Genomic DNA, 23,732 nt, shown 5'->3' on the forward strand with positions numbered 1-23,732 from the left:
TATCTTATTTGACTAATCTCAAACCTAATTTTTCTACTGAATCGGTATGTCCCTAATCCCTTTCTACAGCTTCTTCTCTCCATATTCTTTTACTCATCACAGACCTCAATTTACTGCTACGATCTCTCAATTAACACTTCTGGTTCTCTTCCATCCTTTTTTTTGAAAAATATTTTTATTGCGAAACATAAAAGGGACAGGTATTTATGACATTGCAGGCCAATCAAAGGCAAGATCATTTACATGCAAGTTACAGGACAGTACACAGCCATATAGGCCCACATCCCGGAGGCTGGGCGGCGTAGAATTGGAGCATGTGTCAGGGAAACTTAGCCGTGCATTGAAGATACATGTATATCATTGTATTCACTGTTTTTACAATATACTCCTCTCCCTATGTCCTTCATGTAATCCCACCTCTATCCCTCTGGAGAAGCATTTTTCCTACTGTTTATAATAAAACACTGTTTTAACATGGAACAAAAAACAAACCCCCGTGCGCGGCATCATTAATAAGTTGCTTACAGAATCAGGTTATCCATGTGAGGCCCAAGAAGGTGCGGTCATTATATCTAGGCGAAGACCTTTAGGGATCACAGCTAATCATAGCTATATAGAACAAGGAACATTAGTGTGCAGCTAGTGGGGCACTACACCTGATCCGGGTCCTCCAACCCGACTCCCTCCCCGTCACTCTCGGACTCGTCGGGGGTGAACAGTTCAGCGCTAGTGGCATCCGAATCATCCTCCGTGAGCCCCTCCATACACATCAACCTCCAGGCAAGGAGGTAATCCTCTAGCCTGCCATCTCGATGATTGCGATGCACGTGCGTCTCTTTAGCTAGTGACCATTCTCTTGCATTTTGCAGCCAGAGGGACACATCAGGAGCCCTCTGACCCATCCAGGTTATGGCTACGCGCCGCCATGCCAAGACTAGTAGTAATTGTAAAAACTTATAGGAAAAAGTCTTCTTTTTAGGTTTGGGTACCAGGGCCAAAAGACAATGGAGTGGATCCAGCGCCATCCTGAGTTTTGTAGCACGACCAATATGGTCCACCACCTCCCTCCAAAAGGCACTGACCTGAGGGCACTCCCACGCTAGATGGAAAAATCCCGCCTTCTGCGCGCCACACCTAGGGCAGTTGTGTTTCCTATCCACAGAGATGCGATTCAGGGAGACCGAGGTCATAGAGGTACGGTGAACAAAGTTAAAATGTATTAGTTTGAATCGGGCATTACACAAGACTTTTCGGGTCAGAAGCCCCATTTGTTTACGCTGGTTCTCTTCCATCCTTATATTACTCTATTCAATCCAGCTAACAGACTTGCATGTCCTGTGCTAAAATTCACTTGTGCCTCCCTATTCTAACACCATGCTCGTAATTCCCTATACTAATCCACCACTAATCCTTTTGGGTTCCAAAGTGGGGTGCTACTCGCCAAGAAGTGTTTTGACGCATCGTATGGGGTAGTAAGAGCTATATAAATGCAATTACAATTATACCACTACCTCCTATCACCTTCCCCTGTTTCTCTTCCATATACTTGTTGCTTGTCCTTATTTGCTCCCTCTTCTCCTCATTTATCTTCCTTTTAATTTCCTCCTTTTGATCGCCTTTCTTGTTGATCCATATTTCCTCCCTTTCTTTCATTGTCCCTTTCTATTGTACCTTTTCTTTTATCCATTTCCTTCCTTTTCCTTTTCTCCAATATCCTCTATTCCACCCTCACTATCCTCTGAATAGTAAAAACAGAGCCAGGAACCTGGCAAGTACTGAAGGATGTGCCTCAAAAATAACTGTCGCCACAAAAGGGCCCTATTATGCGATTGTGTCGTCTCTGCGGTTTTTGCACAATTATAGATTTGCCTCATAATCCCCCTGCTGCCTGCAAAATCTGCAGAATAAAAAAAAATTGTTTCTAGGTCACATGCTTTCAAAGTTACTTAAAACGAGGCAACGTGTTGTTGCGTAGTGGGACGCCCTTGGCAAATGTTGATTTCCCACCTTTGTGTAATTTATTGCTTTATTTGGGGTTTAAACTGGTACAAATGAGGCGTAACCTATGGCTAGGCAGTGTTAACAAGTGTCCAAATGACAAAATAGTGAAGTAATGCTATCAAAAAATGTGCCACATTACGCCGCATAATTTGCTTTTTTTTGATGCACAATTTATTCCTAGTTGTTGCACAAGTTGGACCTTCCCTGCCACATAGTTCCATTGGCCCTGTTCATCAAGGAAGACAGTAGTAGGGTGCTGAAGCGCTTGCCTACATAGGCAACATGCTACAAAATGTAGGGTGTAAGGTTGGAAAAGTTTATTTTGATCCTATGTGATAAGTGTTTCCATGTTGTGTGTGATGACCACAGGTACGGCAATCGTGTCATGGGGACGCAGTGTTTAGGAGTGTGATGGGTGAAGGAGTGTAAGAGCCAGGCGTGCCGTTTCTGGTTTTCTGTAAGCTGGTAGTTTTGCAAGTCACTTTATGGTATTACTTACGCCCAGAGTCCTCTAAGCAGATTATGTTACCACACAGGGCTGTCCATTCTGAGATATTTTGTTTAAAGTTTATAGAAGATTGAGTTGACATAGTCCAGTCTGCACTGAATCAATGCATGAATCCCCGGCACATGTACCTGAGCTTCAGTGAAAGGAAGTATTTCTTTAAGACCTCGCCAATTTTCCAGAGAAAATGTCAACAACTGTACCTATTGCACTTACATAAGCCATACAAAACACCCGACTCAGAAATCGGTTGACAGTCTGTCCAGTCACAGGTTGGCCTGCCTCAGCCACGCTTTTACCTGTCATGCCTGACTGCATCACATTCCCCAATGTGCTTACATTTTCCAAACACACAGTCTGCACAAGCATTAAAAATGCAATAGGTCTCGCCTTTTATTAAGTTAAAGCCATTTGCTTTGCTATACAATACCATCAGCAAAGCAAATGGCTTTAACTTAGTTAAAAGCGGGACCTATTGCATTTTCAATGCTTGTTTCCTCTCTCTCTCTCTCGTCTCTCTCGCTCTCTCGCTCTCTCTCTGGAAAAATAAGGCTCTTTTAAAAAATGAGCAGCAAGGCACACCACCCGCAACCAGCTGCATAAATAAAGCAGTTGGCAAATTAAAAAAACTTCTGTTAAATATTATTACGTTTTGCACAGTGCTCTTGCTTACATGTTTGGATAACATATTCTCTCTCTCTCTTTTTTAGACGTCAACTGAGAAGAAGGACGTTTTACTTTCTCACTGTATCTGCACATTGGAAATCTGAGAAGTTGGAAAAATGAGATTAAAAACAACACTTTTAAAGGAACCTAAACATATCCTTTCACATGGAAAAACAATGATTTTGGACTTGTAATGCTTTATTTTGTTAGCAGACTATTCCCATTCATCTTGTTTTTCTGTCCAATAGAAGTGTATGTTACTTTTTCTAACAGCTGGTTACGGATATAATATAATTTCACTAACTTTGGTTAGTGGTCATGAGTCAGATATGGATAATATTGTTCCAGGTTGTGATAGTTGGAGAACAATTTATTTCTAGAAGGGGACCTGTAGGCATTTTGTTGTCATCTAATCCAGTGTTTCTTAACCTGTGGCCCGTGGAACCCTGGGTCTGCAGTACCTACTCAGGCGATCCGCTACTGCTTATAAAATTAAGTAATATTAGCAGATCCATAAACTATATACATTAAAAAAGCAAATACATTTTTAACACACTCTGCAGATGTCAAAACATTTTAAATTGGAGCTAAAAATTTGAGGATAAAAAAACTAGTTGAGTTCAGCGTCTTGATTCGTGGTAGCAGCACAAGTATAGCAAATATAATCTAGTAGGGATGATTGGTGGCCTTATTGAAGCACTGGTATGCATCGACAACAAGAGCATTCATTAGAGCAAAAAGACGGTGATCTCCTAAAGTCTAGCATATCACACCATCTTTGAGAAATTTCGATTTTTGAGATTATTTTGTTGATGGGCTAAAATTATTTCATATATGTGTACTGGTTGGATGTATCCTTGTTTCTGTATTTTTGTGTAATGTTTGAGGTTCAAGTCAGAGGTATTGTTAAGGAGGGGGTCCCCGGCTTGAAGTAGTGATTCAGTGAAGGTCCACAGAGGTCAAAAGGTTAGCATCCACTGTCTTACAAAATTAAAGAGCCAAAACACTCTATACAGATGATGAAAGGATAACCAGTGTTTTTCCTTTAAAACATTAGAATGCTCAAAGACAAAATGTGTGTGTGTATATATGTATGTGTATATATATATATATATATATATATATATAATACACACAGTGTATAGTGTGTGTGTGTATATATATATATATATATATATGACACACACACACACACTATATATGCCCACACAATGTATCATATAATTTTAGCATATATATGTGTGTGTGTATGTGTCATATATATATATATAATGTTAAAACAAAACCCTTTCAGGCATGGAGAGACGCATAAATTATGCAAAAAAGAAGGAGAGAACTCTGGGTAGTTCTCAAGTTTAGGTGGAAAGCAGCTCCTGTTAGAGCACTCTCAACACCAGCGACACTTTAGATCTGCTCACCTCAAATGTCTGTTTTTCTATCAAAGCCTTTAAGCATAGGACTAGCAAAGTGCCATCCACGCCAAGATAGAAAAGGACAAAGTGTTTTGCCATTTCTACAGCAAAGTCTTTAAGCATAGGACTAGCACAGTGCTGTCCTTGCCGAGCTGTAAAATGACAAAAGCTATTTATCACTCCAGGCACAGTATTACAGCTTTGAAACTGTAAAATACCAACTCAATCCAACCTGAAATGAGTAAAAGCAACCCCCGACAAGGTATTTCGCTCTAATTAGAACTCTTCAGAGAGGTATAGTTTTGTCCAGACTCAAGGGAGCACCCAGTATAAGTCAAAACAAAACCCTTTTGGGCATAGAGTGACGCATAAATTATGCAAAAAAGGAGAACTCTGGGTAGTTCTCAAGTTTAGGTGGAAAGCAGCTTCTGTTAGAGCACTCTCAACACCAGCGACACTCTAGATCTGCTCACCTCAAATGTCTGTTTTTCTGCTGGTGAATGAGGTTTGTTTCCGAGCCATCGAATGACAACACTACGTGAAAGAATCTATACTCACCTGACTGTTTTCTTTCATAAAAGATTCCACATTTGAACAGTGCTATTACCCAAATAAGAACTTTGAATTATGGTGAAAATAGCGAGGACTTCCATTCTGTTACTCGAGGGAAATTCACAATGCACTGTGGGACTTGTATTTTTTCACTTTCAGTCACGTGATTAATTACTTTAAAAGCATGCACTAACAAGTAAACTGCTTGCCTTCCACCTGTGATCAAGGCTAATGATGCCGAAACGTTAGGAACTGGAAGCATGCTGTGCTGCTGGTTTTTCGAAATAAAGCCACATTTCCAGTAATGGGCCTCTATTGTTTGTGTGCACCTGGAGGTGCTTTGATGGGCTGTTCCGAGCCCATTGCTAGAAGCCGCCCTGAAGGGTCGGGGACTCCGAAATGAATATATATATATATATATATATATATATATATATATATATATATATATATATATATATATATATATATAATAAAATTATGTACATTCAAAAAATCTTTCAATAAGAAATAAGTGATATTTCGATACATGGTTTTTGTGTTGCCGACCTAAATTACATAATTTCCTCCTAATATCTGTATCCTAATAGCTGTAAAACCTGCTTGTTGTGACTTAGTACATTTTTCTTAACACCATTGCACATAAAGAGTTGGTGAGCTGTGTTGGATGGACCACAGCGGATGAGTTATATTCTTGTAGCGATGATCATCAAATTATGAAATGGAATTTGCTAACCAGTGAGACGCTGCAAGTAGTTAAACTTCCAGAAGATATATATCCAATAGATTTCCACTGGTTTCCCAAGACAAATGCAAAGAAGCAGACCCAAGGAGAGATGTTTGTACTCACAAGTTCTGATGGTATGTGTTTCCCTAATTAATGTTTTCAAGTGAAGTTAACTGATGAGGTCCAAGTAGGCCTTGCAGTTTGCACGATGCACGCTAATGTTTCTATAAACAAAACAAATGTTGAATGAGATATATGAATTATCATAATCAAAATGTATTATATATACAGGGAACTTGGTCAGAGTGTTGTGATAGTGACTATGCATTACCAAGGGTTCCAGCTGTCTAACATCTTGGTTACAATTTCTATAAGTTTATGGAAAACTACTACAATGTAATAAAAAAGCGAGATAAACATCCATTCTATTCAGGAAAATATGGAAAAATAAACTTGCTTGTGCTGTCATGTTACAGTTGACTTCCAATTTGGCATATCCCTACGATCAACCTTACTAAACCTCTTAGCCTTCCAGCCTGCTAAACGCAAACGACTTGGCAGGAAAGCCCTCCATACTCCTAGTGTAGTTCTCTAGAACTTCATTCGCATTTTTCAGTGAATTTAAGGCAAAGTTCCTGGGGAATTGCAAACACTTGATGACCCAATTTTTCTAGGTTGCTTACCAGTAGTGAGCTCCAATATATGAGTTTTGCCTTAAAAACCACAAAAGACTTAACTATTCATATTTAGGAGCCAAGGAACTTTAACACCGCCTACCCAGTGCTTTGCATGTTGATACTTTAGATTACATGCCAATGTAGGTGAGGCCACCAGAGCCTTTTAGCCAGTCAACCATAAGGGAGAGGCATACAATTACTTCTCCGCTGAGCAGCATGGTGAAGCAGCAGAGGATAAACTCCTACATGCCTTCTTTCTACAACAAGCAGCAAATGTGAATGTATTCTGTCCTATGTATGGACAGGACTTTAGTCTGTCTGGTCCCTGAACACTTCACCGTTGTAGGTGACAGAACATGTCCTATACGTTAAAGGTAGTTGGCAGAGTGGCAGCATTGCTAACAGGCAACAGGATCACTCTACGCGCCTTTTAGTAAATCGGTTCATGTAGTAAGAGAAAAAACATGATACTCATTTGTTTAAATTAAAATGTTAAGGTGCACTCCTAACGGTCAGCATATGGAGAGATATACTTGGTAAGAATACTACTAATTCCTGGGCAAAACCGTGAGCAGAGCTTTGTCTATTGGTGTCACTTATAGCATAATTGATGTGTCCCCAGAACCATAATTGTAGAATCGCATCTTTGTATTTCAGATATGTAATAAGGAATATATTTGCACAAGAGACAGGAGTGTAGATATTATATTGTGAAATGTTCGTAACATAACTATATATCCCAAAGAAATACTGTCTAACACAGCTGTTTAAAATCCTGAATTAATAATTTCAATAGCCATAATGACTTGTATTTAGTAATGCATCTCACTTGTCTTACTCCGTGGGATGTGTAGGATCCATTAATGGGGCAATTAGATTTTGCCTGTAGGCCAAAGCAGTCTCTAGACTAGTGTATGCCTAACAACGACCCCTGTGTGGCCCGTCTACTATCGGATGTGGCTAACACCATTAATTCGGAGGTGAATTTTTTGGTCAATAAATCGCTGCGGGAAGCTTGTGTGCCGACAGCCTGGAAACATGCACTGATCCTCCCTTTACTCAAAAAACCGTCACTAGATCCACTGGTCGCAGAAAACTACCGTCCCATCTCACTTTTGCCTAGTTTGGCTAAAGTTTGTGAGAAATCGGTCACATTCCAGCTTACCAACTTTGTTGAGGGGGCTGGCTTGCTTCATCCGGCGCAGTCTGGCTTCCGTGCCTCTTACAGCACGGAATCCGCTCTACTAGAGGTCACGGAATCGATTCGGGAGTGTCTTGATGCCGGCGGGAGAGCAGCATTGGTTATGCTTGATCTCTCGGTGGCGTTCGACACGGTACCTCACGCCATGCTCCTTGATCGCCTATCTGAAATAGAAATCTCTGGGTCGGCTTTGCAATGGATCAATTCTTTTTTGCAGGGAAGATCGCAGCAGGTTTGGCTCCCACCTTGTGCCTCCGTCCCCATGAGGGTTTCAACTGGGGTTCCGCAGGGGTCATCGCTTAGCCCGCTGTTATTTAACATCTACGTGACTCCGCTAATTTCTTTGGGGGAGTCATTGGGGGCTAAAGTGATGGCCTACGCCGACGATACACAGCTGTTGTTTACCTGGAGCAAGGAGGAGGACTCGGTTAAGAGACCCCACCAGTGCTTGTCATCGGTCTTTTATTGGCTGGCCAATGCGCAGCTTAAATGTAATGAGGGAAAGTCTGAAGTACTGCTGTTCGGCTCTTCTGCTTCGGATTTCAGAGGGAGATTCTGGTCTCCTGGTTTTCCTTGCCCGCCTGAGAACAAGGGTGCCGCCAAAAACCTTGGCGTTTGGTTCAATGAGAATCTAAATTTTGTGACGCATGTAAAAATACTGGCTGGCACCTGCTTTGGTGTGTTGAATAGTTTGAGAAACTTTCTGCCCTTCTTGCCAAGTTCGGCCAGAGAGACGGTAGTTCGGGCACTGATTCTTTCTCGTTTGGATTATGCCAATGCCCTCCTAGTCGGCAGCCCTGGTTTCCTTGTGAAGAAACTACAAGTGGTCCAAAACTCGGCTGCCAGACTCATAGGGGGGCTGTCATACAGGCACAGTGCCTGGGCTCTCCTACGGTCATTACACTGGCTTCCTGTTGAAATCCGCCTGAAATTTAAAATGCTCTCAATTGTCCAACGGGCCCTTTACGGTCTCGGCCCGAGCTATTTGCAGAAGAGACATGCTTTTTATACACCAGTGAGACAGCTGTGCTCGTCTTCTCAGCTGCTGATGCAGACTCCGAAGTTTAAGCGCCAGCTACTGGGGGGGGAATTCCTTTGTGCGCAAACTTGTCTGGCCTGGAATGCGCTGCCCTTGGCTCTGAGAGCCACTCAGGATCCTCTTCTGTTTAGGAAAGCTCTAAAAACCCTACTGTTTTAATTGGTAATTGTGCTTCTTCTGCCTTTTTTTCTGTAAGCCCCGGGACACTTCCGAGTAGCTGCGCGCTGTATAAATTAAAATAACATAACATAACATAACTAAAACATAATGATTTTGTCTCAATATTAGCACTCAGAAAAATGGTAAGCAAAATGTTAAAAATAGGCCCACACTGCAACCAGTTGTTAATTTCAGTGCTGCTGTTTTTCCTAAACAACAACACAGAGCTGTTCCTGTAGGTTTCTGTTTACGAATGGCATTGGAAGGACCAGGATGATGCCAAAAATGCTAGAAAAAATGCTTCGTTATACACTTTGTATTTATAGGACAACAGAAATCATGTCTTAAATTAGCCATCTGTGTGGTACTTACATACAATTCTCCGGTTGAGTGCCTTACATTTCTCTTGAGCTTTTAGCTCTATGGACATGCTATTCCAGAACAGACCTGTTGATGCAATCGCCATCATGGGATCAAACTGCTTGGCAGAAATCTTGTTTACAGGCAGACGTTAATCTAGTCCATGCCAGAAAACAATAACAGGATGTAAGAAAGTGCCCTCTTTTTGCATGGTTGCCCCCACTTTTTGCTAAACTGCTGATGTACTTTGACTGAGTGGGGCCTGGCTCCTGCCAAAGAGGTACCAAGGGCCTATTTTCTTCCCTTAAAACTGCTGTGAAAACAAAACCCAATTGGCACTCTCAGGCCACAGGTCAGCCCCTTGTCGATGGTACCACAGGTACCAAGGGCACTGTCTCCAGGGAAGGCCTCTAAGGGCTGCAGCACTTATTGTGCCACCCTTAGAGGCCCTGTACCTTTACACACACACACTGCCTTTGCAGGCTGCGTGTTTTGGTGCAGAACAAAGTCAAGAGTCGACATGGCACATATCCGTGTGTGCCATGCCTTCAACCCACTGCTCTGGCATAGATCAACCTCCCCTCTAGCTGGGTGCCCCATACCAGTGGTGAGGGTACAGGTGCATGAGCCCTGTACCCCTACAGTGTCTAAGCCAATTCTTAGACATTGTAAATGCAGTAATGCCATTAAGAGTATATGGTCCTGCGAGTTTGTCATTACAAACTTCACTGTACCATAATGGCTTTACTGAAAACTGATAAGTTTGGTATCAAACTTTTCAGCACAATAAATCCACACTGATGCCGGTGTGGGATTTAATGAAAAATGCACACAGAGGGCATCTTAGAGATGCCCCCTGAAAAACAACCTAACACTAGTGTCCAGGCTGAGTGGCTGCTCACCAGCTGCGACCACCAGATATGTTTCTGGACCCCAGGGTCGAGAGCCTGCTGCTCTCGGGGGTCTGAAACAATGCACATCCTAGGACGAGGTGCCAAGCTTCCTTCCCCAGGATGGGCAGGGTCCATGAAGGGGAATCTTCAAAGGCTTGTTACCTTTGTGAGCTTCCCCAGGCCTTTTGCTGCTTCCAGCAACTGGCCCCCACCTTTTCCGACCCCCACTTTGGGCTGGAGAATCAGCGGGAAAACCAAGTGAGTAAGGGAGGTGCGCCCACCTTTGCCAACCCCACCCCTCAGTTGGGGGAGGTGAGGTGAAGCACAACTCTGAGTCCCCGCCATCTTGCAGATGGGGGACCCAGCCAACCAGAGTGAGTAATATGCCCCCCTCCCTGTGGAGGGTGGCATAATAATGGGTGTACTCACCCCAAGGAAGGGGCCTATTGGCCCAACCTTTACCTACCTGTAACACCCCTAAATCTAGTATTTAGAGGCACCCCTGAACCTTGCCTTCTAAAACAAGAACCAACCAAGAAGAAGAAGGACCGAAGAGCCGTGCTGAAGCTAAGAGGAGGATGCCCACTGACTTGGCCCCAGCCCTACCCGCCTGTCCCCACCTCACACCTGCAGAAGCGAATTCCCGGTGTGTCCTGCGGCCAGCAACCTCAAGAACCCTGAGGAGCTGACCTGCCCTGCCTTCCACAGAAAAGACTCTGTCTCCTGTGAGCACTGGATTTGCTCACCCACAGACTCTGGCTCTGGCCAAATCCGTGAGTCTGCACAACTCTGCACCCGACGCCCATGACCCGAGTTCGAGTGGCCCAACACCACGAGGAGGACTCCTCTGCAATCCTGACCTGAGATCTAGTGATCTATGACCTGACTCGAATCCCCCAGCGAAGCATGTAGCATCTTTCTAGAGGACCCCCGACTGCGACCGGAGCTGGTGGGAAAACCTGACGCCTAAAGACACCCCTGCACCCGAAGTCCCACTGCCTTGGGTGGCCCAACCGACGGAATCCCAGCATCCTCAGGCTTCCCAACTTACCCCTCCAACCATCAGTCACCTCCAAAAGATCTTCGTCCCCGAGCCTGCAGTCTTTGTTGAAACCAGAGAATCCCTATTGAAGTCAACAGTACACCCAAAACCAAACCAGCACCCTGCTCCCAGCCGCACCTGCGCCGCTGAGGGTGTATTTTGGGTGCTTACTCGGATACCCCTTTACCCTGAGCTTAACCCCAGGAGCTTTGCTCACACAACCTGTGGCCTGCTCGTGAGCAGCCACCAACCGGAAACCCCCTATCCCCATTGGATAACTTTGGACCTCAGCACTTTGCGCCCGGCCACCCTAGTGCAGCTGAGGGTGCTTTGAGAGTGCATCCTTGACCCTGGGGGAACCATTGATCTAACCCCAGAAACTCAATCCTGAAGACAGTGAGTACTTACCTGTTCACCAGTAACTTAATTTCTCTCCATAGGAATACATTGACTGTTTTTCCTTGAAAAATGTTTTAAGTGTGGAGTTGATTTGTATCAAAACCTGAAAAACTACAAATGTGCAAAACTGATTTTACTTACCTTTTCTCTAGGAAATGTCCCAGTGTGATATCTAGGCATATCACACTGAGTAGAAAAAGTTACTTAAAAAGTAACCAGAAAAGTAACTAGTAATTTGGACATTTTAACTTACCTGTATTTCACTCATTTGCATTTGAACTGACATTCAATTGTAAAACACTGCATAAGATTTTGCAAAGCATTTATTTCACTTGCCAGGCTTGGCTTGGTTCTGAAAATAAAATAACATAATAATATTTTTATACAAATAATATTGGTCTGAGTTTAGTCTTTGAGTGTGTGACATCATTTGCTGATTGAGTGTGTACAACAAATGCTTACCCCTACCCTCTGATAAAGCCTTACTGTTCGCCCACACTACCACAAATAGAGAGTAAGGTGCTATCTACTTTTACCTATGCCTACCTTTGGGGTTCCACTGGACTCTACACAGGGTCACCTTTTTCACCACTTACTTAATTTTCTTAAATCGCAATTGTAGTGAGGAACCCATACCATAGTCACTCACAACCTTATGTTGATCTGATGCTTTTTCAACTCTCCTTAAGAACACCTCCTCTAGTTGATCTTCCCTGGGGGTAATGAAATTTCTTCAGATAAAGCGGTGTTGTCAAGCCTAAGTGGACACCTCCAATCTTGCATTGCAGTTGTGCATTGCAGTTTTACGGATGACAGATGCCTTCTGTCAGGATGAAACCACTGTAATGGCTGCAGCCTTCTGGCACGTCTCTAGGAAGTAATAGCTGAGGCAAGTTGGTTTGCATTTTTGTGGAGTAATGTCTATAGTGTCCTGGGTTCTTGGGTGTCCCTAGGGAAAGTGCAAGGTCAGACACCATTGGAGTGGCTAAACTTTCAGGCCTCACCTAACATTCCCTAAGCACCTTATTTTATTGCTTCAGCATTACTCGCCTATAACACCATTACTCTTAGGAGTAGCTGATATATACTTTAAACTGCCTGGATTGACCTCCTGGCTGCTGCATCCAGTGCACAAGCACCCATATGTCTGGCTGCTGACTGAAGCAAAGTGTTTGTTGATTTGTAGTGTTAATTTAATTACATTTACAGAAGTTGTTATTGCACTGCTGCAGTTGACCATCCTTCAGAGTGAGCGTGTAGAGTGTGATTTAAAAAGGGGGCTCTAGCAACCTCTACTATGTACTTAAAAGAGTTAAGGTCTAATGTGTGTTGATATATTGGTAACTCAGGTGATCAAAGTAGTTGGTCACCATTAATGTGCACTGATCACCCTAAACACGGGGATCTACCAAGCATTTGCAGAAACATGTAATGATTATTTATTTACACACACACACATGCACCCATGTCTGCAGAAAAAATGTAGAGAAAAAAGATTGAAAAAGACCACCCTCTTGAGACGGCTAAACCGATCAGCTAATTGTAAAGTTGTCAAACTCAAGACACTAACAACAGCATTTAAAGTATTCAAGGATCTGAGCCTGGTTCTTTAGAAGTGCAAAAACCACAGTTGATGGACAGAATGCAGAAAAATGTCATACACTCACCCCAGTACAGAGATCTGGGCCTAAATCCATCGTTTTTTTGCACTCCACACCACCCCAGTTCAGACATGGCCATATGCAAATCAGTCTGACCCTGTGCCTCATGGAAACATTCCAGCCCGAACTGCCAAGCCATGCCTTCCCTGGAACCGGAAACAAGCTTCCGAGGACCGGTTTCTGGCATTCCAGCCGTCTTCAGCCCGGCTTGCTTGAATCCAGTGGTGTGGAGTGCATGGGACTCCCGTCTGAGCATACCCATCCCACTCGGGGTGACAAATGCAAAAACCACAGTTGATGGACAGAATGCAGAACAATGTCATACATTCACCCCAGTACAGAGATCTGGGCCTAAATCCATCGTTTTTTTTGTTTTTTTTTGCTCAGACGTGAGTCCTATGCTCTCCACACCACTGGAGTCAAGCAATCCTGGCTGAAAACGGCTGATAGCTAGAAACCGGTCCTAGGATGCTTGATTCCGGTCCAGGAAAGACATGGCTTGGCAGTTCGGGCTGGACTGTTCCCATGAGGCACAGGGTCAAGGCTGATTTGCATATGGCCATGTCTGAACTGGGGTGGTGTGGAGTGCAAAACAACAATGGATTTAGGCCCAGATCTCTGTACTGGGGTGAATGTATGACATTGTTCTGCATTCTGTCCATCAACTGTTGTTTTTGCATTTGTCACCCCGAGTGGGATGGGTAGGCTCAGACGTGAGTCCCATGCTCTGCACACGACTGGAGTCAAGCGTTCCTGGCTGAAGACGGCTGATAGCCAGAAACCGGTCCTAGGATGCTTGATTCCGGTCCAGGAAAGACATGGCTTGGCAGTTCGGGCTTGACTGTTCCCATGAGGCACAGGGTCAAGGCTGATTTGCATATGTCCATCTCCAGTGGCGGCTGGTGACATTTGAAAGTGGTAGGGCGTAAAACAATTCCCGTACTGCACTGTGGCGAGCAAGCGTATACACCAAGAGTGTGCCAACAATGTTCTAATTTCGGCTGTTGTGTGGGAGCATAGTTGGAGTGCAGAAGACTGGGATTTATGCTCACAATAAAGTGCTGTTAAAATAGTCTTGCCAGTACGCGCGCTGTACCTGCAGTTTAGAAATTTGTTTGAAAAGAGTCCATGGTCCACCTTGTTTGAAGACTACGTATTTCAACGTAAAAATTTCGTTTTTTAGTTTGTTTTTTTACAAATTTGGATTCAGGCCTATCACACTAATCCCCACAAGCTGCCCCGACGATATTTCAAAGTTTGCTGCAAAGTGGGAAAAGATGTGCTGAATTTAACTTTGTACACTTATTGATAGGGCACAAAAACCCCTTTATTTTTTATAGGCAGCAAAACTGGCACCGCACTGCAGTGTTTTCATTTTGCACCATGTAAATATGACTACAACGAGCGGGGGTGATTAGTTTTTAATTATGTTTTATTATTTTGTGTTCTCACTGCAGAGGGCACCTCATCTCCCTATACCAGATGCTTTGACAGAACACACAAACTGATGTTATTTCAGTGATTGTCATATGAGAACGAGATTGGCACTGAGAAATCAAATTTCAAGGCTAAAATATAATGCACCGTGGTTGTCCATAGTGTGCAGTCTTCACAAAGTGCGGTGGTTGCACTTTCCAGTTAACATACGGAGGGGGGACACTTGTAGCTGTGCTGATAGTGCCATTGGCAACGCTGCCAGGGGCAAACGGGTGAAGCTAGCTGCAGTGGCCTACTGACGAGTGCTTGCAACTTATTTTTGTTTTTATAAATTAAGCACTGCCCACGCAGCCCTTCATATCCCCTCCTGCCCACAGCCAGCCCCACAGAGGCCCGTACTGCCCTTCCCTCACAGTGATTACTGCCAGTCTCACCAACGCCCGCACACACCTCTCCACTCAGGTCAGGCTAAGCACACAAACCTGGCATCAAGTTGGCGCCTTATTATATTCTGTCACCCCACACACCTCGACGGCACTAGATACACACAACCTGTGCTGGCCGGCTAAAGCAAAGCCAAAGACATTTTGCAAAGTTTGTCTGACATTAAGGTTAAATTTAAAATGAATTTAAATATAAAAAAACTTACCTTGGCTTCCCGACTCGAGTCCCGAGACTGCTCCCGCCGTCCTGCATTTGAATGCCGCCGCTCTCCTCACTGAAGCCTGCAGGCAAACTCCCTCCCCTCCATGGCAGCCGGCGCTGATTGGTTCGGCCGGCTGCCCTAAATACGTAATTTCTCCGAGTCTGCATCCTGCAGAACGGAGAATGGGAGGAGGCTTGGGGGAGCGGCTTGCCCACTGTTGCTAATACTGTCTGTTTGGACAGCCTCTCAGGCTGTCCAAACAGTCCGTATTCACAACATTGGGCAAGCCACTCCCCCAAGCCACTCCCCCCTGCCCTGAGGCTCGAGTTAGTAACCAGGAAGTTCGCTGATTTCTCGCCGTGCGAGAAGGGCAGGCAGAAACAAATGGTAGTTATAAATAAATAACTACCATTTGTTTCTGCCTTCTTCTCGCACGGCGAGAAATCAGGGGGGGCGGCGCCCAAACGCCCCCATGTAGAAACCGCCGCTGTCCATGTCTGAACTGGGGTGGTGTGGAGTACAAAAAAACGATGGATTTAGGCCCAGATCTCTGTACTGGGGTGAATGTATGACATTGTTCTGCATTCTATCCATCAACTGTTTAGGTCTCGCCTGTCGATGCGCATGCGCATCGAGCAAGCGAGACTATGGGGGCTTATCCACTCTTTGTCCAACTTGCAAGGAATCGTGGCGATTCCTTGCAGTGCCCGTGACTTTTAAGCTCAATGCGCATGCGCATTGAGCTTAAAAGCGCGTGCACATGCCCCCAGCCGCCTGCCTTGCCTACTCTCCCGCCCCCTCACTTCTTGATTGCAGGGCCGCTAGGCCGTGCCTCCCCTACTCTCCTCCTACTCTCCTCCCCTCGCCGTCTGTTCCCGCACTCCTCCCACACCCCCGCTCCGCCCCCTCCCCTGCCTGCCATGTCATTGCCGTTCCAGAATATAAAAAATGTAAATAATGGCCAGTATTTATTTTCTATGAAAGGAGGCTGTTTAACCCGTTGTCCGCCACATTACCCTGTGCCACTAAACAGAACTCCCACTCTGGTCCATAACTACAAAGCATTGTCATTTGGAGCCAGCACTTTACCCGTAACACCGGCAGCACCACTCTAGGGCACGCTTACTGTACGCTCACACCTACGCACTAGGAACTCCCTCGCTCGCACCTGTGCCGTGAATTGTGCCTTCTGCTGCTCAGCTGCCAGCATGGACTGCAACTCCGCGTTGACCTCTTTGGAGGTACTGCCCGAAGAAAAGTCCATATTCGGAGAGTACTCGGACATCGTGCCCAGTGTTAACAGCTAATTCAGAAATACGACCTTCACCCAGTCTCTACTACAGCCACAAAAAAAAGCTCAACTGTACACACCCCGGCTTTTTTTTTTTAAGCACGTGCACCGCGGCCATTTTGGAATGGTTAGGATTTGCGAAATATCAGGTAGACGTCATGAACAGTAAGTCACGATAAACGCATCCCAACGACCTTCTCATCATTATTTGAATGGTCATCTTGGATTAGAATACATTTTGCTTAGTAATGCTTATTTCGCTATGAATCCTCTTTATCCAGTGATTTAGGGTGACCAGAATTTTAAAGCCAAAAATGGTGACATTTCACAAAAATAGAAGGACTACAATTTTACTACAAGCGAAGAGAGCATTAGAGCATAGCTGCGATTGCTTGTTTTGCGGTCATGCTGTAAGAAGAGGCGGAGTGCACCGGATGTGACTTCAGCCACCATTTCAGGTCTTTATCAAATTTTAGGGCACGCCCAGGTCATTTACTTCCGGGTGGAGGCGGTAACCTTGATTGTCAATTCTCTTCTCCCATCATGGCGGCATTGCTGAGATTGAACTGCTCCATGGGTGCGAAAGGTCAGTGGGTTACGTCGCAGCATGTTTGTGGAAATTACTTTGTAAATGGGCACGTATAGTGGCTGTCGCAGTCCGTTGACTGTCAACCCAAGTCTATGAAGTCGTGGGGAGTTTCCATCACCACTCCATCTCAAGCGAAGTTAACAGACATTTCTAAAAATAATTGCATTTGTATAGCGTTTGGTACATCTGACAAGGCTTTAAGTGCTTTCGGCGAGAAGCGATTAATTACGACATGGACGATAAATTGCTGCAATGCCGTTATACAAAAATGCTTTCAACAGCAATCTTATCGCGAGTGCTTTTTTAAACCTAGAAATAGGTTTAAATCGCACGACATGTAACCTAATTCTTAAACTAGTGTGTGTTGGAGAAAGGGCATCTGTCAGAGTAAGGTTGCAATGATTTTTTTGTTGTCACTGAGGATCTATTTACGCAATCTATGGCTTTTCTTTAATTTATTGTTTTCAGGTATGTTAATTGATTAGTTCCTGAACTAAAAGTCACAAAATACTCAAACTTACAAAATGAAAAATCAGATTTTGATCACTGCGCTCTTATCAAACAACTCCCTTGTTGATCCTACAGCAAAGCAAGACTTTATTTTTCCACTGTTGCTTTAGTAGAATGCCTGCTATATATACACGCTGGCCGACTGAAGGAGAAATCAAAGGCGCAGATGGTGATTGGTGACCTGAATAATGTCATCAAGGATGGTCAGACAGGATGCGAGCCTCATCGAAGGACATTTCCTTCCCGAGACTGAAAATGCACAACTTCATTTTCTTGGCACCTTTAGTCTCCAACAGTTCCTTCTAAACCCGGCATTGAAGATTGTATGGGTTAGCGTTATAATCCGTGCTGGAAAAGAAAGCTGTTTTCACTGGGATCCCATAAATTGGGTGTTGCAAACAGGGGGCAAAGTTTGAGGGAGCATCGTCATGAGGAGTGGAGCCAATTACAATTAGCATTTGCATTATTTATTGTTATTATTAATTGTATAAACTGTGTTCCCCTACGAAATTGCAGCATGGCAACATGCAATGGTACTGCTGCACTGGTTTATTTAATTGGTCACCAACAGGCTACGTGGCTTAGGCAGTCTCACCCTCACTCACCCTCACTCAGCGCAACCACAGCATCTTCACTAAATATATTTAATAAACTTTAAGCTATTGGCAATATAAAATAAAATCCATTTTATTACGTATTAATTATTAATTGTTTTTTAAAGCCATTGATTTTTTTTATATCAATACATCTAAGTCACATATAAGTCCCGTTAATACAAAACATGTTGCTTTACAAATGCTAGAGGTGTCACATTTACAAAAATTATAACTATTGCCTTTGTAAAGAAGAAAGCTATTAATTTAGCTATTTAGAAAAAACAACACATAAATAAAAAACAAAACAAAAAATAACACCTATAGCTCAAACTTTACTACTGCGAGACCTATTGCATTTCCAATGCTTGTTGCATTTGTCTCCCCGAGTGGGATGGGTATGCTCAGACGTGAGTCCCATGCTCTCCACACCACTGGAGTCAAGCTATCCTGACTGAAGACGGCTGATAGCCAGAAACCTGTCCTAGGATGCTTGATTCCGGTCCAGGAAAGACATGGCTTGGCAGTTCGGGCTGGACTGTTCCCATGAGGCATAGGGTCAAGGCTGATTTGCATATGGCCATGTGTGAACTGGGGTGGGGTGGTGTGGAGTGCAAAAACACAATGGATTTAGGCCCAGATCTCTGTACTGGGGTGAATGTATGACATTGTTCTGCATTCTGTCCATCAACTGATGTTTTTGGTTATTTAGAAGGCCATGATAATTAGATTTAACCTACCAATCAAGCAGTTTTCATAACCCAAAAATAAGACCCAACTCGTTGTGTACCAACTATAGGCAATGGGACCAAATAAGTTAGCTTTAACCTAATGATATTTTAGAAAATACTAAAAGCCTTCCATTTCAACCATGCTAAGTAACTAAAATTATTTGCATTAAGCAAATAGTCCAAAGCTAGGCACTGTTTTAAATTCACTAAAATGAATGACCATAGCTACATGCAATAATAACTGATAATCCCACACCAAGAGCTTGAATTTGCTAAGCTCTATTCATTTGTAATGGTATGCAATGACAGACTTTTTACATAATAAAAATGGTAGCCTTGTTTAATAGTGTAATAGGTTGATCGATACTTTCCTGATTTTGCCTTCCTCGCACTACAATGGCAATATGTGAAGAGACAGTGTTTAGTCCTAAATTTGAAATGCTCTCAATCCCACAATAGACACAAATACATTATGTTCCTGTTGCAATGATTTCTAATGTTTGCTTACTTAGCCAAGAAATTGTACGCCCACATTTTGGGTTGAAATGTGAGCATGAATATAATAAGTTAGAGTGGTGAATGGATCCACCTTTTCAGTGTTGTCCTGTTCTCCCTCTTTCCCAAGTATTTGAGAATTGCTTATGCATACCGGAAGAACTGGAATCTTGGGTAAAAGAACGCTGTCAGTGTTGAAAGTGGTGGAGTTTTGTGTGTGTGGGGGAGTTAGATCTGTGTGCATGGGTGTGTCTCCTGTCGCCTGTCTGCAATCTCCACCCCTTTTCATGTGTGTCATGAACTATCTCTTGATCTCTTAATGTGAAATCTACCCTTTCTCTTGTAAGAATCTAGCCATGGCAGGATCCAAAGCAAATTTGAAAGCTTTTCAACGTTGATAATACCTGTGCCGTTTAGATTCTGACATGATTGCAATCTAGAAGTAATCCATCACCACATCCAAATCACGATTCTCTAGAACATTTATCAGTGGGTGAAGAAATGAAATTTTGCTTATCAAAGAGTGGACACATCCCATTGTCTTGAATATCTTGGCGAATCTGTAATGTGTGAACCTAGGAATCTTTGCACAAAGAGATTAATCTTTTAGTGACTCTGACCTTTTGTATCATCTATACATATTCATCTGTATTTGCTGTCTAAAAACCAGAACAATCATCTTTAACTAGATTAGAGGCAGACTGTTAGACCTGTCAGCCCTTTGGGTGGTCCCTCCTATTTTTTTCTTTCTTCTCTCCTTTGTACCTCCAGATTTTTCTTTTATTTTTGCGTCCACTACAATTTTTGGTGTTGTCCCTAGAATTCGGAGTGCCTTTTTCCCTATAACTTTTTGTGGCCTAGGTGCTCTCTTAACATGGTGAAAATATAGACACACAAAATGGTGGCTTGTAACTGCCACATTTTTACCTCAGAGACCTGAGCCATAGGACTACACTGGGAAGGTTCTAGAACTTTCCAGCTGATTCCAGTAGCCAGGGCCCAGTCTATATAAGAGTCAGAACCAGGGCGGCCATTTTAGAAGTGACCAGAGAGCTTGAGTAGAACCTGGTGAGGAGTGAAGCGGTAGTGTGGGGAGGAAGGCGCACTGAGAAGGGGTTAGATTGTCCCACGGGCCGGCTACTCCACTTGGCTGATGTGACCCCCTGCCTAGTAACTAAGCCCTGTCATCGTGTTGGTCATCAGCAGTAACTTTCAAATCCTATTAGTGCCCCTGGGAAGGATGTCCCTGAACTGCTCGTGAATAATTGAAGAAATTAGCCTGGGGAGTCCACAGGGAGAACCACTGTCCTTAAAAGAGACTGGCCAGTTGTCCCCCTTCCTTCGTGGCCTCATCTGAACTGCCCCCGTAGAGAGTGTGGGGAGAAGGTCTGTTGCATTACCGCTACTGTTCCCAAGTGGTCCCGGTGCCCCAGAGGTCGTCAAAAGTATCCTACCTGGTCGCGGATGGCAACTGAGGTCCATATTGCTGGAGTGCCGCCACCTGGTCACGGGCCCTTCTGAGGAGATTGTGCGGGGGGGGGGTGGCGGTTTGCATTGGCGGAGAAGAGGGATGTGAGACGGAGTCGCTGAGGTCCGTGTGGGCTGACGCGGAAGCGCTGTGTGGAAAGGGGGCGGGTATCGGAAGAGGCTGGCCCGCCCAGCGCCCTCCCTCGCTGACGACGGAGCTGAGGGAAGCGCCGTGGGAGACGCGGTGAAGTTCCGGCCCAGTCAGCTGTGAGGAGGCTGAAGCGCTGGGGCCGGAATCATCACCGTTCAGATGCCGCGTGACTCGCGCAGGTCACGCGATTGAGTGTGGTGACCGGGACAATCTTCTGAACACCCGGTAAGGCCTGAAATTAAGTGCGGGGCCCCAGAAGCTGAGGGGGCCTCGCGTCTATCTTAAGAATTGTGGCGGAAGGGGAGAATCGGCATTACCCGGCCTGCCAGTGATAAAAAGGAATTCTGACAATAAACAGTGCCTACGAAGTGACACGCAGGCTGGGAACAATCTACAACTGTTAACCTGCGTTGCGAGCAATATCTCTTCAGGGCAAGACGCATTGATGTTAGTTCCTGCCTTGTTTATTTACAGTCGCTTGTGTGAAAGCGAATCCTGAAGGAGGCTTCATTTACCGCTATTGAGGGCTGAGGTAACAGGGTTAATTCAGGAATAGATAAGCATTGGTTAGGGGGGATTGCATTTTGAATGCAGAGTTATTTAGAGCCTAAGAGGTCACTGGGACAATCTGACAACCCACTGTAAATGCAGATCAAACTGTATAGTTGGAGGAACTGACAACATATTTTGCCTGTCTTTATTTAGATGCCCCGCTGTGAACTCAGGTACTGGTGGGTTAATTGGAAGGTTTGCGGAAACACTGTAGCACTGATCTTTCCAGAGTAAGGTACAGTCGAGAAGAATTCCAGAGAACCTGTCTAATTGTTATTTGCTTCAATTAAAACTGTGGGTTATTCTATGCATATATAGGGCCAAGAATTACTACTGAACTCCTTTCATTCAGGGGAGAAATGTGTCCTTTATGTTAATTGTATTTGTGACTGTGCTAACAATCAAACGCAGAGTTATTTTATTAACAAAATCTAAACACTGCTAAGAAACCAAGAGAAACTACGAAGAGAAGTTTATAAAACAGCCCATATTTTTCTAAACTGGTGTAGTGTTATTTATTTTCAGTGGTGGAGCGCTGGGTTACTGTGAGTGAGTGATGTAAGCACAACACAATTGCCTTTGGAGATTAGCTGTTCCTACTCTGTGCCAGGGTACTCTATGTGGACTGGTAACCCCAGGTCTAACACAGAACATTCTACACTCATTGAAATGTCCCCAGTTTGGCAAATATTAAGATTACAACAAAGAGGGGGAATTAATCTGTCTAGAGGCAATTCAAGAATTGTGATATGCCTGCTCACTGTGGCTCTCACAATTTGTTGCTTTTATGTCCAATGCTAAGGTGGAAGAGAAGCCAGACCCTTCTCTTTTTCCAAAGGCAGCATTGTCCACACCCAACTGTGCTGGAAGGTTACCCCTTAATCTAACTGTCTCATGTTTGGCATTCAGTGCTTAGAATCGAAAGCCTTACGGTACAAGAATCATAACGAAGCGTAGTACAAAGAATGTTAGTGAAGAAATCATGCCAAGAAAGGGTTCAGATGGATTTAAAGAAGTCAAACTGAAAAACAGTCCTGAAGAATCTGCCTTCTGACAACAGCAAATGTAGAAACTCTGTGATCTTTAAAATCAGTGTTTTTCTGCTTATTAAGATGTAAAGCATCTTGTTCACTATCTGTGTGGAGAGTTTGTACCAATGGCAACCTATTACTTTATAGGAGGGGCGGGAGTACTATTATCTTCTACATAAGATGAAGAAACTGTCTCCCCAGGAGCATACAGCCTAATCCTACCAAGAACTGCACAAGGATCCGACAATGCTACAGGTTGTGTCTTTAAAGGCAGATTCTAAATCATTCACAAGACTATGTGTAACATAGTCTGCATCACTTCCTCAGTGACTTTGTTGACTGAGGCTGTGGTAGAGCTAGATTGCAAAAAATCCTACACTGTCGAATATACTGTGTAAGTGGTAGCATGCCTACTCACTGGAGTCTCAGAAGAAAGTTAATGCACAGTATTTCTAGAGTGCTTGTAGACTTAATTTATAAAAAAAAAGTCTCGGAATTTGTATATTCATGATGTTCGCAGTTGGAGCCTGACCAAAATTAGGCAGTGATGGATGAAAAGGAAAAGAATGATACTCTTGCCCAGAATGGGTGAGAGTACTCTTGAAATGATGAGTGCCCAAATAGTCTGGGCAGGACAGATTTGACATACATTTCTCAAACTCCTCATCGGAGGAAATTTGTATTTCGACCATGAAGAGGGGTTCAGGTGGCTGAGAACGTTTCTCAGGTGTTCTCTTTTGAGAAACTAAAGGAGTTTCTATAGCATGTTTTACCAACTTTTTTTTACCTGCTCCCTTATCATTTCCCTCTTACAATTCTCACCGTTCATGTCCTTCTCCACAACACTGTTGCAAACTGAAGATGAACCTCCCAAAGCATATTCAGCTTCCCAAAGAATGGCCAATTAACATTTCCCAGGAATTTGATCAGCGACCTATTTAATTG

General features: G+C 43.9%; 1 protein-coding gene across 1 annotated transcript in view; it reads left to right on the forward strand.

Annotated features, from left to right (window-relative positions):
* IFT80 (intraflagellar transport 80) overlaps positions 1-23,732 on the forward strand; it is a 474,284-nt gene that overhangs the window by 29,020 nt on the left and 421,532 nt on the right. The window contains exons 2-3 of the mRNA XM_086944208.1: positions 3,217-3,325; positions 5,779-5,997. Coding sequence (XP_086800334.1) covers positions 3,289-3,325; positions 5,779-5,997 — 256 coding nt within the window. The 5' untranslated portion in view covers positions 3,217-3,288. The remainder of the gene's footprint in view (positions 1-3,216; positions 3,326-5,778; positions 5,998-23,732) is intronic.

This window comes from Lissotriton vulgaris, chromosome 11 (genome assembly GCF_964263255.1).
Source record: "Lissotriton vulgaris chromosome 11, aLisVul1.2, whole genome shotgun sequence".
Classification (NCBI taxonomy): domain Eukaryota; kingdom Metazoa; phylum Chordata; class Amphibia; order Caudata; family Salamandridae; genus Lissotriton; species Lissotriton vulgaris.